Source organism: Meriones unguiculatus, chromosome 14 (genome assembly GCF_030254825.1).
Source record: "Meriones unguiculatus strain TT.TT164.6M chromosome 14, Bangor_MerUng_6.1, whole genome shotgun sequence".
Classification (NCBI taxonomy): Eukaryota; Metazoa; Chordata; class Mammalia; order Rodentia; family Muridae; genus Meriones; species Meriones unguiculatus.
Window position 1 is genome coordinate 39,157,853 of NC_083361.1, and position 13,472 is coordinate 39,171,324.

A 13,472-nucleotide genomic window follows, 5' to 3' on the forward strand; every position below is an offset into this window, starting at 1 on the left:
GTACCTTTGGAAGTGAAACCTTTGCTTTATTGGTACAATAGATGCTGATTAACTGGGACTAAAAAAAATTAGATGTGATTATCAAGAGATGAACATCACTGAGTAGAAATTTTCTAAGAATTCTTTAGTATCTTTTCAAGGTCAGTACACAGAATTTGGAGACTATATATACATCTCAAGCTGGCAGCCAAACTTGATGATTTTGGTGTCAGGAAAGCTATGGGATTGAAGGGGTCATCAAGAGCAGCTGAACCTTGGTACTTTGTGACAGCATTGGAATTTCCCTGAAGACAGGCATCTGTGAAGGCTTCAGTTTCAGTGTGGACCCCAAGATTGGTTGAGGCTTGTCACTATGAGAGAATAGGAAAGACCATTGGTGAAGTCACAGTTTGACTTACAGAGAAGACACCAGCATGTTGCTGGGGACATGACCATGGGGCAGTATAGGTATGAAGGCGAGCTATCCTAAGAGACAAGCTGTGGAAGCTGTGGAAGAACTGGAGAACTTGAGCTACCAAAGCCCTTTGCAGCCCAGAAGATTGTGAGCAAGTTTCAGAGGTTAGACATTGAGATACAGGATTTGGAGCTATACTGCTGGAGTTTGGTTTTGCTTAAGAATGCTTGTTTTTTATGACCCAGTTCTTCAATTTTGGAAGAAACTATTCAACTTTTTATTTTACCAGAACCCACAACTAAGAGTCTTTGTCCTTAAAAAAAAAACACAACTAAGAGTTTTTGAACTTTTAAACTGATGAAAATTTTAATGTCTGTGGGGCTTTTGAAGCTGGATTGAGTTTTTTTACTGTGATAGTTGTATGAAATCTTAAGGACGCTTATGAAAGAAAATGTTGCAGTCTCATAGTGGTGTGCTTGTATGTAAAGTTCACAAGGAGTCAATTGTCCTGGTTAGTTTTCCTGACTTGATAAAAACTGGAGTTACCTGGGAAGATGGAGTCTCACTTCAGTTATCTACACCAGATTGTGAGAAGTATTTTTTTTTTTCCTCACTAATCAATGTAAAAAGGTCCAGCCCATTGTGGGTAGTACTACCCCTTAACAGGTGGGCCTGGGTTTTATGAGAAAGCAGACTGAGGGTTTGGTGAGATGGCTCAGTGGATAAGAGCACAGGCTACTCTTCCAGAGGTCCTGAGTTCAATTCCCAGCAACCAAATAGTGGTTCATGAAATCTCATAAAAGAGATTTGATGCGCTCTTCTGCCATGTAGGTGTACATGGAGACAGAGCACTCCTACATTAAAAAACAAACTACATAAATGGGTGATGGTGGCTCATGCCTTTAATTCCAGCACTGGGGAGTCAGAGGTAGGTGGATCGCTGAGTTCAAGGCTAGCCTGGTCTACAGAGTGAGCTCAAGGACAGCCAGAGCTATGTTAAGAAACCCTGTCTCAACAAACCGAGAGAGAGAGAGAAAGAGAGAGAGAGGGAGGGAGAGAGAGAGAGAGAGAGAGAGAGAGAGAGAGAGAGAGAGAGAGAGAGAATATACTGAGCAAGTTAGGGAAGCAGCTTTCCTTTCTGTGCTTTGGTTTTTGCCCCTGGTTTCTGCTTTGACTCCCTTGACGATGGCCATTTAAGAAAAACAATCCTTTACTCCCTCAAGTTTTTTGTCAGAATGTTTTATTACAGTAACAAAATGCAAGGTAAGATAGTGCAGTCCTATGTCATCAGCATCTAAGCATTGCATGATCAACATGGTGAGTCAATGCAAGAACTTCTGGTCCTTATTTTGGGGAAGAGGTGGGATGTCAACATTCCTTGCATCCCAAGTATGCACATTTACACCCAGATTTCTGTCAGTCATACACACATTATACTCACACTTCTGTGGGGGCACATGCTCACTTACACTCACACTTCTGTGGGTTAAATGAGTGTTTATACCCATACTTTGGTGGGGCACATGCACATTTATACCCATATTTTTATTAGTTACACACATGTAGGCTCATGTGTGGTACACTTGCACATCTGCACATTCACACTCACACTTCTGCACATCTACATCCACATTCTGTGGCTCTAACACGAGTATGCATCTACCATTTTGTGAGTTGCAGTTGGCATTGCCGCCTTACCTCCAGCTTTCTTTTAGCCCAGCATCGATTTGTATCCATTCTGCATCAAGTTAACATCTTGATTTATGTGGCAAGAACAAGTTTTCATGCCCATGTGTAGGCTGACCCCTATGACTTTTTCTCAGAAAAAAATACCAAGTGCTTTGGGTTTTAGCGTTAATGAGCATTGGAAAGCTGTCAGTTCTTATTTCAGGTTTTGTTCAAGACAACGTCATTGACCTTCACCTAATGATCTGTCACACACACACACACACACACACACACAATCAGAGATCAAAACTGAAAAGACAGAAACAATGAAGCATAGGAGGTAGTAATTTGTAACTTATGTTTTATCTAAAATGAGTAGGATCACTTCAAAAAAGGCCAAGGAGAGCTATTATGCCTTAGAGTGTTATTAGGCTAATAGATGTTGCATTTTTTTTTCAGGGAGATTTTCCACTTTGTGGGGGAAAGTTCATTTATATAAAATACATTTCTGAGGACCTTCCCCATGAGTGATGCAACCTCTTCTGACAGGAATGGATGGGCCTGAGCCTCTCCTGGAAGTGTGTCTTCTGCACACTTCTGTATCACCATGGTTGACCAGTACTTTTGATTTGCCTGGTTGTCTCTTGGTTTTAGCAATAAGATATCCTTGATACACAAAACCTTTACATCTTGGGAAAAACAGGGTGGTTGATTATTCTAAGTCTATCTAGAATCTATCTGATCACATAGGTATTTCTTTTTAAAAAATAATTTAAAAATATATTTTTTTGCTTTGTGTTTTAAAGTATATTAAATTACTATTATATATAATATTCTACAGCTTTTAGCAAATGTATACAATACAGACTTCTTTGTGGTATTTTACATATGCATGCTGTTTTGTTCATGTTTATACCTATCTTTCTCCATTGACCCTTTACCCTCTCTTCTCTCCCATAGTTTTACTTCTTCCTCACAAATATAGCTTTCTTATGCCATTGTATCTCTCTCTCACACACACAGAGGTTCTGCATACAAGAGGACATTCAACAATTGTCTTTTTTTTTTCTTAGACTCTTTCTTCCTCCCCCACAAAGTCCTGTTCACGTTTCTTATAGACATATGTTTTCTAGCGTGACATTTAATTTTCTAGAGTGGTCTGTTCTTTAACAGAAATCTATAGTTTTGCCTGTATAAGCATATTTCTTTACCCATGCCATGTACATAAATGTAAAGTCAATTTAAAAAAAATGAGAGGTCTCATTGGTGACAGTATAGATTCAGATGCCTGTTAAATTGACCCAAGTCTTGTGTTAGAGAGATTGCTAACTTTTGGATCCTAGCATTTCCCTTCCAGATGATTGATGCTCAGAGAAAGTTGTCCCATTCTTGTGCCGTCTACACAGTAGGACAGAGTCAATACCTTGAACTTGGCTTCCCTTGACATATAAGCATAGATTTTTTTTTTTAAGTTCCAGTGTGTTTGAAAATTGCCCTGCCTTTTGAAGCAATTGTTTGGCTCTGAAAGATGGAGCATCTTTGTACATGAAAGAAGCTGATTCACGTTTCATTAATCACTGCATGAGATTATGAATTAATAGTGGAAGTCAGCGGCAGGTTCCTTTCCCTGGGTGAAGCCATCGCCCCTCATGATCATAAGTACTGCTTCTTGCCCAAAGAAAATGAGGTTAAGAAATGTGTACAGTTCTGCTGTCTATGTGCCCTGATCCTGTTATTTCTGTTAATATTTCCAATTAAAATTTATCTTGAAATAAGAAGCAGAGAGCAGCACATGCTGATTGCTTTGTTTGGAAGGCATACACATAAATGTTAATGTTAGTCTCTCCAAAGACTTACACACTATATTAAACCTATATTTTATTTATAGATGAAGCTAAATATTCTGAAGCAGAGTCTGCATCTACCACCTGTTCTCTTCTATCTCTTCCATTAGATCTAAAGAAAAAGAACCTCTGAAAACTGAATTGTAAATTTAACTTGAAAAGATCCCAAAGCCAAGCCGATGTTTTCATTGAGAGATCAGTCCCTGATGAGTGGTTTAAACTTGGTCTTTTTTTCCAGGCTAAACTGTAGTATTAAAGCAGACTTTCTTCTCAGAGATGTTGGTCAGGCACAGCAAAGACTCAGTGTTGTTCAATTATTTGAGGAAAGAAAATTGTTGCTTGTTTTTCCTTGGTATGCAGTCTTATTTTCTTAACTAAATGAATCAATAAATGTCTTTATTGGAACTGGGAGTATGGCTCCGTAGATAATGTACTTGCTGTACAAGCCTGAGGACTGGAGTTTAGATCCCAAGCACCAGTAAATGCTAGATGGGTGTGGAAACCCACCTGTCATCCCAGCACATAAAAGGTGGAGACAGGATCCCCAGAGCCAGTTGGCTAGCTAGAATAGCCGGTGGGCTCTGCGTTCAAGTGAGGAACCCCGCCTCAATATGTGCAGACTGAAGAAGATGCCTGACATCAATCCCTGACCTCTGCATTCATAGGCCACACACACATGCATATACACTCTCGCACTTGTGCTCACACTCATGCAGATGGCATACACATATGTGCAAACACTGTACACATACATATGCAAACATGAGAAATCTTTATTATGTTTGTTCTTATTAAAAATGGCTTATAAGTCAGAATTACTCAGTGTCCCAGAATGATTAGGGTGTCAAAGTGTTTTTATTCAACAGTGGCTTTTTAAGTTTCATAGTTTATGAATACAGATGCTTCCTAATGCACCTGTGCTATTGTTCTCACTGATATCTACCAGACGGAATTAACTATGACCTTCTCAAAATGAATGAGCGAAGGGCTTTTGGACAGGGGTGATTTGGGATGGTGCTGACCATGGATGACTTGCCTTCTGGGCAAACTAGTCTTGCTAAACACCATCTGGCCTGCATGAATGTGGGCTGCTCATGGCCACCAGCAACTGTCATCTTGATTGCTACTTATGTCTTCTTTGTTAGGGAATCATTCAAGATGGCAAGATCATCTTCATGCCGAATGGGTTCATCACACAGTGTCCCAACCTAAATCGCAGTAAGTGGCACTTAGGCACTTCTGAATTTAATGTTATGTGACTTGTTCCTAGTGTCAAACTAAAACATCTGGAAGAATATGCACAAATTATGTAAGACTGACTTTGGAGATGATGAAGATAGTGAAAGGATTATCTGCCATAGATATTACTGTGTCTTTCAAACTTGGAAAAATATTTTGTTATTTACAAAACTACAATTTGAGGGTAAGAAAGGATTAGACAATGGGTTCTATATAGCAGAACAAAAAGATATATTTAATATAATTATATAAGTATGTATTTAATGTAGAATTCGTATATCAAAAGTTATTCTTTAAAATTTTTGACCTGGGTGTGAGTTACTTCTTATTTTTTTATTTTTTCATTTATTTTACAATACACATAAGGTTTCAATTTAAAAATATTATGTTCTTTTCAGTTAATGGCCTCCTTTTTTTCATTTTTTATTTTTAGTAAATTATAGGAAATAGTATCAAGACCAGAAATCCACTGTCTTTTTTATTATTAATAAAAATGAGGGAAATAGTATCAGGAGCAGAAATCCTCTGTCATTTCCCTCAAGTTTTAACCTCAAGAAAGTAGAACCCATTGTGTAGTTAAATAACTGATAATTCTTGTTTCAAATTTCTCTCTCTCTCACGTGAGCACAATATCAACATACGCTTTCTCTTTTCTTTATTGAGCTTGCCCAACATGCAGCGATTTCCTGAGCCTGGTTCAAGGAATAATGGATTTGCAAGAGCTTTTGGCCAAGATGACTGCAAAAGTAGGTGTCTAAATTCACTGTGATATTATGTCTCTCTGTTTCACCTGGAATTGAGGGTGATATGTTTTAATGGAAACACTTTTAGCTTGGCATGTGAAAGGTGCTACCACAAAATGTTGTATTCTTGCTTGAAATGGGATTGCCTGTTGTAAGCACAACCATTGAGGTCTATGATACAATTAGGCTCTATGGCAATGGTTTTCTTGAGAAGTGCTGGGAAGCAGAAAGCACTCTGTATCACTGGAGGTTCCTTGCAAACAAAGAGAAAATTTGCCCAGTGGCTCTGAAAGCTGTAACAATCAGACATGATGTATGGGCACAGTCACTGCAGCTCGTGATCTAATGCATTTTTGATGTAAGAATAATTGGCAATAATAAAGAGGGTAAAACAGTGATCATGGGCAGATATCTGTCACTGGAAGGCATTACACCAAGCTTCTAATAGGTGACTCATTTTTAGATTGGTCCTGAGTTAAACCAAGGGGCACAGTTACTTTCAGTTATATTGTAGAGAATATGCTTTTCATCATTTATTCTGCAGACGTTGAGTACGTCCTGGGACCTTGTTAGGTACAAAGAGACAGTGATGAGCCAAACAATCCCTCTGAAATGTTCATGTTGAGTAAATGAGCCCCAAATGTAAATAATTAGGACCTTTCATATATATTCATGAAGCATGGCTTCATATGAAAAGCCAAAGCCTTGTTGAAAATGGCACTGAAATAAAGAACAAAACAAAACAAAACAGAAATTGCTGTTGTTATGGTTTTGATTAGTCCTGGACATGACTTCTGGCCTAGGGCAAAAGAAGAATTAGGTTGGGCCTAAGAGACATTATACTCTGCAAAAGTAAGAATGTTAATAACAGTGAAAATGATACATTGGTCCCATTCCACCTGTGGCTGGCTGCTGCTGGCCCTGAGCTGTAGCATGTGGCAATGTAGGGGGAGGTGGGGAAGGGATTGGGAGCCATAGATTATGCCATGGCTGAGACAACCTGTCTATCTTAGACTAGACTTTTGGTCAAGACATCTTCGAACTTGTGTGTGTGTGTGTGTGTGTGTGTGTGTTGTGTTGTAGGCGGGTGCACCCATGCATAGGTGTTAACGACAGAAGTCAATATTGCTATCTCCCCAAGTTACTTCCCACCTTAGGTTTTGAGACAGAGTGTCTCACTATAGCTGCAGCTCACTTATCGACTGTATTGGTTGGACATTAAGCCCCAGAAATCCCTGTTTCTGTATCCCCACTGCGCACACAATCAGGCCAGCATAGCTACCTCCTTACCTGGGCAATGGAGATACAAAGTTGGGTCCTCACGTTTGCACGGCAAACACATAAGCCACCAAGCTGTCTTCCCAGGGCTCCAAGCCAAATCTGTCTGGAAAAGAGAGCGGATACTTTTGTGAAGAGAAAGATGGAGACTGAGGCTGGAGTCCTAAAGCATTAACCTTTCACCTTCAGTGTGTGGAGGAAATTTGAATTTCTGGCAGTTATTCGTCATCTCAGCCTGTGGCACACAGAAGCTTTTATGTCGCATTGTCTGCAGCAGCTTGATCTCAATACTGGTAATTATATTTTAGCATGCTAGCAAATTTTTAGAACAAGACACATGCCACTCAGCCTCAGGTGATGGCTGTCCTCCATTCACAGCTCCCAGAATGCTCTTTTCTTTCCCATTCTGCCCTGTTGTAGGCAATGCTATTTTTCTCTTTTGAGCTGTGCACTGTCTAGGAGCCACAATGAACTCTAACCTTCAAACATTATTATGTAAAATGGGCATTTGTAAAGCAGAAAACATTTAATTGTGAGAGATTATAAGCTAAAAATGGCTTCATTCACCTTCTAAATCTGTTTCCTTTATACTTTGTGGATGTATAAGCCTGTTTCTTCCAAATTTGATAGATGTGTAATTCTGCAAAGGAGTCCTTCCATTCTCACCACATTGTTTTGAGTCTGTGGTGATCTAGAACAGGAAGTGGGCACACACATAAACACACACACACACACATACACACACACACACACACACACACTTACATATAACTAGCCAATTGTGGGCTCTTCCAGGACAAGAGGCAAAATTTAGGATACTATGTTTATACTTGTTTTATTAAAAAATATTCATACATAACCTAAAATATAAGCATTGAAAATTGTGAAAACTTTTCTTGGCTTACAGGTCGTACAAAAATAAGTGGTAGACAAGATTTAGCCTATGGAACTTAGGTTTTAAGCCACTGATGTAGGAGAAACTGGAAACTCATTCATTAGGTAAATTTATTGAGCAGTTTCTATATGTCTGATCCAATGAGTATATTTTATGTGTGCTATACCTTTAATTTTCCAAATAATTCTAAGAGCTTAGTTTAATTTGTTATCATACTTCACAGGGGATAAAACTCTGAGAGTCAGGATGGGGAGGTTAGCTCTTCCTGAGATAGTAGAAGGCAGTCCCAGGACCAGAACTCAAGATTCTTAGACCTTGAAATTCTAGCTGTATCCTAGAAAGTTTGTGGCTAGAGAGAAGAGGATTGTAAAGGGAAATGATACAAAAGTGGAGAGGAGTGGGTGTTAAGAGGTGGATAGCAAGAGGATGGAGGAGAATCAAGAAGGAGAAGGAATGAGAAAGATGCCACTTCATGGGAGCCATATCTCTCTTATATTCACTGTAGGGAGTGAATGCTGAGCTTACAGCCACCTAGGGAGAAGGAAGTCTGGGACAGGAACAAGACCTTTTACCTTGCCCTTTGCCACTGAGCCACTTGTTTTCCTTGGAGACTGGTGGTTTTTTGAGCCCTGGGCTGACATTATGTATGCTTCTGCAAAGATGATGAGGATCCTTCTGTTTATATCACCGGGACTGCACCGAATCACTCTCCCAGCCTAGGGCAGGCAAGGTGAAGTCTGTGAGAAGAATTTGTAAAGAATTTCTTAAGGACAAAGTTTTTACCCTCCTGCCAGTGGTAAAATATGAACAAGGCTTGCCCTTTCTGTGCTGTGTATAAGGCTCACTTCTTTTTCATTTGCCCACACTTGAGGGTGTAGCTTTTCATAGCTTTACCTTTGTACAGGAGTTTCCCTAAGGGCCACATTCTTAGACTATATTGTCTATCTGATATATTCCCCCCTCCCTCCATGTTACCATCAAGATAAGGCCTCTGTCCTAGAACAGTTTTTTTCAGCAGAAAACTTCAGGGCACAGGTTGTCTTTGGTATTTGCTGGGATCCTTTCTTTTACTTTGCTTTACATTCTGTATCTTTCTTTTGAGCTGCCTCTATGGTGACTTTTGAGATTTTTACTTATATGTTAAAAACAGGATTTTAGCTCATTCAAATAGAGAAGTCCTTTAGAGCATCCTATCTGCCATCTTGGTGGAAATAAAATGTCATTTATCCTTTTGGCAGATTGAAGGATTTGGATTCTGGAGATGTGAGGCCAACTGGAAGTCAAATACAGTTCCAAGATGCAAAGAGAATTAGATGGCATCAAGTTGGAGTCAGAGTTTATCTTCAGTTAAATAAGCCTGGTGTGACAAGTGTTAGTGGATGTGAGTAGAGCTAAGCGTAGGTTATCCAGCAGCTGTGATTAAGACAAATGTCATCAGAGAGCTTAGGGCAGAGATGGGGACAGGGATTTGGAAGCATACTAATCTGATCCTGAGCCCCACTTTGTTATTGTTGAAGATGTTCCTAGTCTTGAACAAGCCATTGGGCTTTTCAAGCTGCCATATCACCAACTCTAGAGATAATTATTCCAGACATCAGCCCATGAGCTTTGGTGGAGGATACAGGAGGCACATTCAGTGAGCATTGGTTGCTATTCATACTGGTGCACCAGTCTCTAAGGAAATGCACACCTTTCTCGGTGGCTAGACACCACAACCTCGGCAACACCTCCCAGGTGCTGCCTGCAGCAGGAACACAGAGGACTTGAAAAGATATTTCATATGTAGGTTTTTCTAACCTATGTTGTAGTGGAGTTCTCAGAGTTGTATATAAAAAGAAATCTGAGCAAGTCATGAGAGGAAGTGAGTGAGCAGAAATCCACTACGGGCTTTGCATCAGTTCCTGCCTTCAGGTTCCTGCTTTCAGTTTACATTGGCTTCTACTCATGTTAGACAGTAAGCTATAAGCTGACATAAACTTTTTCTTCTCAAGTTGCTTTTGGTTATGGTCTTTATCATAGCAAGTAAAAAGTAACTAAGACACTGTCTTTCTGAGACTCACATAATTTCCTTATATGACTATCACCAGTTGCATCCTATTTGACCTTCTGCAAATAACAGAACTTCATTCTTTGTTATGGCTGAAAAGAATCCCATTGTATGTATGTGCACATTTTATTTATCTGTTCCTCTCTTGTCGGACACCATGGTTACTTTTATAGCATAGCTTTGTGAACAGTGGTGCAGAGAACACTGACATGGAAGTATCTCTGTAATGTGTTTATCTGGAGTCTTTTGGGTAAATACTGAAGAGCGGGTCAGAGAGCTCTCACAATGAGGGTAAACATTTTCTCATATGCTTACTGGCCATTTTTACTTCATCCCATTTGTTGCTATTTTTGGTGTTTAGTTTTTGGAGTTATGTGACACTGAGTTCTAAGATATTAATCAGAACTACTAGATTTTCTATGACTGAGGATTCCTTTTTAAAATTACATGTATTTGCTTACTTATTCATGTTTGCATATACACATATGCACATGGCACAATGCATATGTGTTGGTCAAGTAACAACCTTCAGGAGTCAGTTCTTTCTTTCCATCCATCATGTGTTTTGTGGTGATGGAACTCAGTTCTTCCTGCTTGGCAGCAAGCAGCTTTACTTGTAATAGCAACTCACCAGCACCTAGGGCTGGACTTTCTTGATTACTTTTGTCTAACTCTCCTAAATCTGTGTAGGCAAATCAAGGCCCATTTAGAGTGGCATTTCAAGCTACAACATATTTAATTTTGAGACCTTTCTTGTTTGAGGAACTCAAGGATGATTTTTCCAATTAAGCTTGCAGGCAGAACAGTGGAGGATTTATATTTTCTCCCATCCATATGACAGACACCAAATAGTACTTCAAAGCAAAAAGACAATCTACTGTATGCCTAATGTACTTGGGTCCATTCATTGACCTCTTCCTGTGAAAAAGTCCTCCTCTGCTGTCTGTCTTCAAATGTAGAGAGCCAGAAATAAATGATTTAGTCCGTGGTTGCTTAGATAAGCGTTAAGAACAAAGGTAAACACAACAGAGATGCAGACTTGAAACTGTATCTATTTGGGATATCAGGCATTCTCAGAGAGAGACAGTTGTGTAGAAATAGCTTCTGAAAATGAATTTATATAAATTCAGAATGCTTTCACCAATGGCAGAAAATGTAATTTTTTCCCCCTCAGAGCTGTTCTTTCCCCCCCCTCCTTTATTGTTATAGGATTTAGCAGGCGAAAAGGAGGCAAGATTACATATTAAATGCCTTTGAAAAATTAGATTTTTTTTACCTTAATATCCCTTTGCCTTTGTTATATGTCTGTTATACTCTCCTTATTTATAGAGATTAAGGCTTTTCCATGATGCTAGAAAGAATTAAACATGTTAAAAGTCAAAAGAAAGTTCAGACAGGAAAATAAAATGCATTGCATTAAAAGTGAAATGTTTTGGGGGCTAGCATCTCACAGACAGACTTAGCTCAGTTTTGTTGGATGGGTACTGGTCATTGCAAAGGCTGACCTCAGATAAGCTCCTCTGTCTCAGAGCTTTAGGAGATAGAACTCCCTTTGATATCATGGGGTCCTTGAGGACTTTATTTCTTGGTGTCACAGAGACACTGGAGTTGTTCCAGATTTTCAGAGGACACACACACCTCCTGTTGAGGTCACAGGTCTCCTCTGAAGCCACCTTGAGCAGGTGACTTTAGCTCCCCTCTGTTTTTGCTCAACATAGCTCATGAAGGAACTACCGGGGCTAACAGGGAGTGATGAACTATTGTTTCATTATCTTTGATTTATTTATCTGTGGTTTGGCTTTTTAACCTCTGCAGACCTTTGGAAGTGCATTTCATCTGTACTTCCTGAAGAATTCCCAAAGATCTTAATTACCATGGGAACTAGAAACTCTGTAATTAGGGTGGAGCTTTAAGTAAAATGCAGTGCTTTGGAAGATCATGCATATTTAGAAGGACCTGTGAGGAGTTCAAAGTGAGTCTGACAGTTCTAAGCTCCAAGGTGAACATGGAACTGTGGGTAGTTGGGGGCCCTGTTTTCTCCCTAGTTTGTCATCTCCCTATAGGAGGCAACAAAGGATACATTCCCCTGAGAAATTACAAGTGCTTAGAGGAAAAGGAAGAAAGAAATGGCCACAAATGACCGTTTCATAGGTAAGAATTATACATGGGCTTTATTTTCAGAAGGTGATGCTGTTTGGAGGCATAGAGTGAGAGCATAAAACTGACTGGGAGGTAGCGGTTGTTGGGATGTAACCCATTTCTTCAGTGGTGTAGCCCCTGATGAGTTGCTTTTGCATCAATTAATCTCCCACCCATGCTTGGGTAAGAAGCTACAGCTAAACTCAGTGGCTCACACACAGAAAGAAGACATGGAAATAGGAAGGTCTTTGTTGAGAAGGGTTCCAGAGGGAGAGAGGGTGGGGATGAAGGTAGAGAATGGAATGCCAGTGAAAACTACTTAAATTTCTTATATAAATATATTAAACAGTTCACAATAAAAATATTGATAGAAAGAATGGTGATAGTTGTTTTCCAGGCTCACCATTGTGCCTAAGATATTATCTTGAAATAGTCACCAACTCATGAACTCAGTGGCTGGCTCTTCGATCACTTCCCCCTGAGTTGGGAGCAGCCTTACCAGGCCACAGAGGAAGACAGTGCAACCAGTCCTGATGAGAGCTGATAAGCTAGAGTCAGATGGAAGGGAGGAGGACCTCCCCTATCAGTGGACTTGGAGAGGGGCATGGGAGGAGATGAGGGAGGGAGTCTGGGATTGGGAGGGAATAAGAGAGGGGGCTACAGCTGGGATACAAAGTGAATCAATGGTTTAATAAAAATTTAATAAAAAAGAAATAGTCATCAGCTGATACAAAGCCAGTTCTAGTCTATAAGGGGAACACATGCAAGACATTGAGGTATCGCTGTGGTTCAGAAAGAAAAGAGAAATAGTCCTTGGTTCTCACGATGACTCTTGACGGGAGGGAGGTAGGGAGTCTGGGAGGCAAAGTCTGTCTTCAATATGGATGTCACAATGGGCTCCTCACACCTAAGTGCTACATTCTGGTTTTCATTTATCTTTTTTTCTTGTTTATGTGGTGCCATGGATAAAACCAGGCAGGTGCTTTCTCTACCACTGAGCTACACTTTGGCGATATCCTATGTTTTCAAAGGAAAACTGGAGTAGGCTAGATGAAGAGCATTTAACAAAAAGAAATGGAGCCACAGGTAGAGGAGCTTTTAAGCCAACCTAGGAAGACCAGGAGGACCTTAGATGTCCAAAGGTAATATTTGCTCAGGTTGGGGTCAAGGGCAGGATGAGGTCAGGAGGACCTCAGATGTCTGAAGGTGAGGCTTGTTCAGGATG

At 39.9% G+C, this 13,472-nt stretch overlaps 1 protein-coding gene across 3 annotated transcripts in view; it reads left to right on the forward strand.

Annotated features, from left to right (window-relative positions):
* Nell1 (neural EGFL like 1) overlaps nucleotides 1-13,472 on the forward strand; it is a 951,197-nt gene that overhangs the window by 241,688 nt on the left and 696,037 nt on the right. For all 3 annotated transcript variants that reach the window (XM_060367221.1, XM_060367220.1, XM_060367223.1), the window contains exons 6-7: nucleotides 5,052-5,124; nucleotides 5,809-5,891. In XM_060367221.1, coding sequence (XP_060223204.1) covers nucleotides 5,052-5,124; nucleotides 5,809-5,891 — 156 coding nt within the window. The remainder of the gene's footprint in view (nucleotides 1-5,051; nucleotides 5,125-5,808; nucleotides 5,892-13,472) is intronic.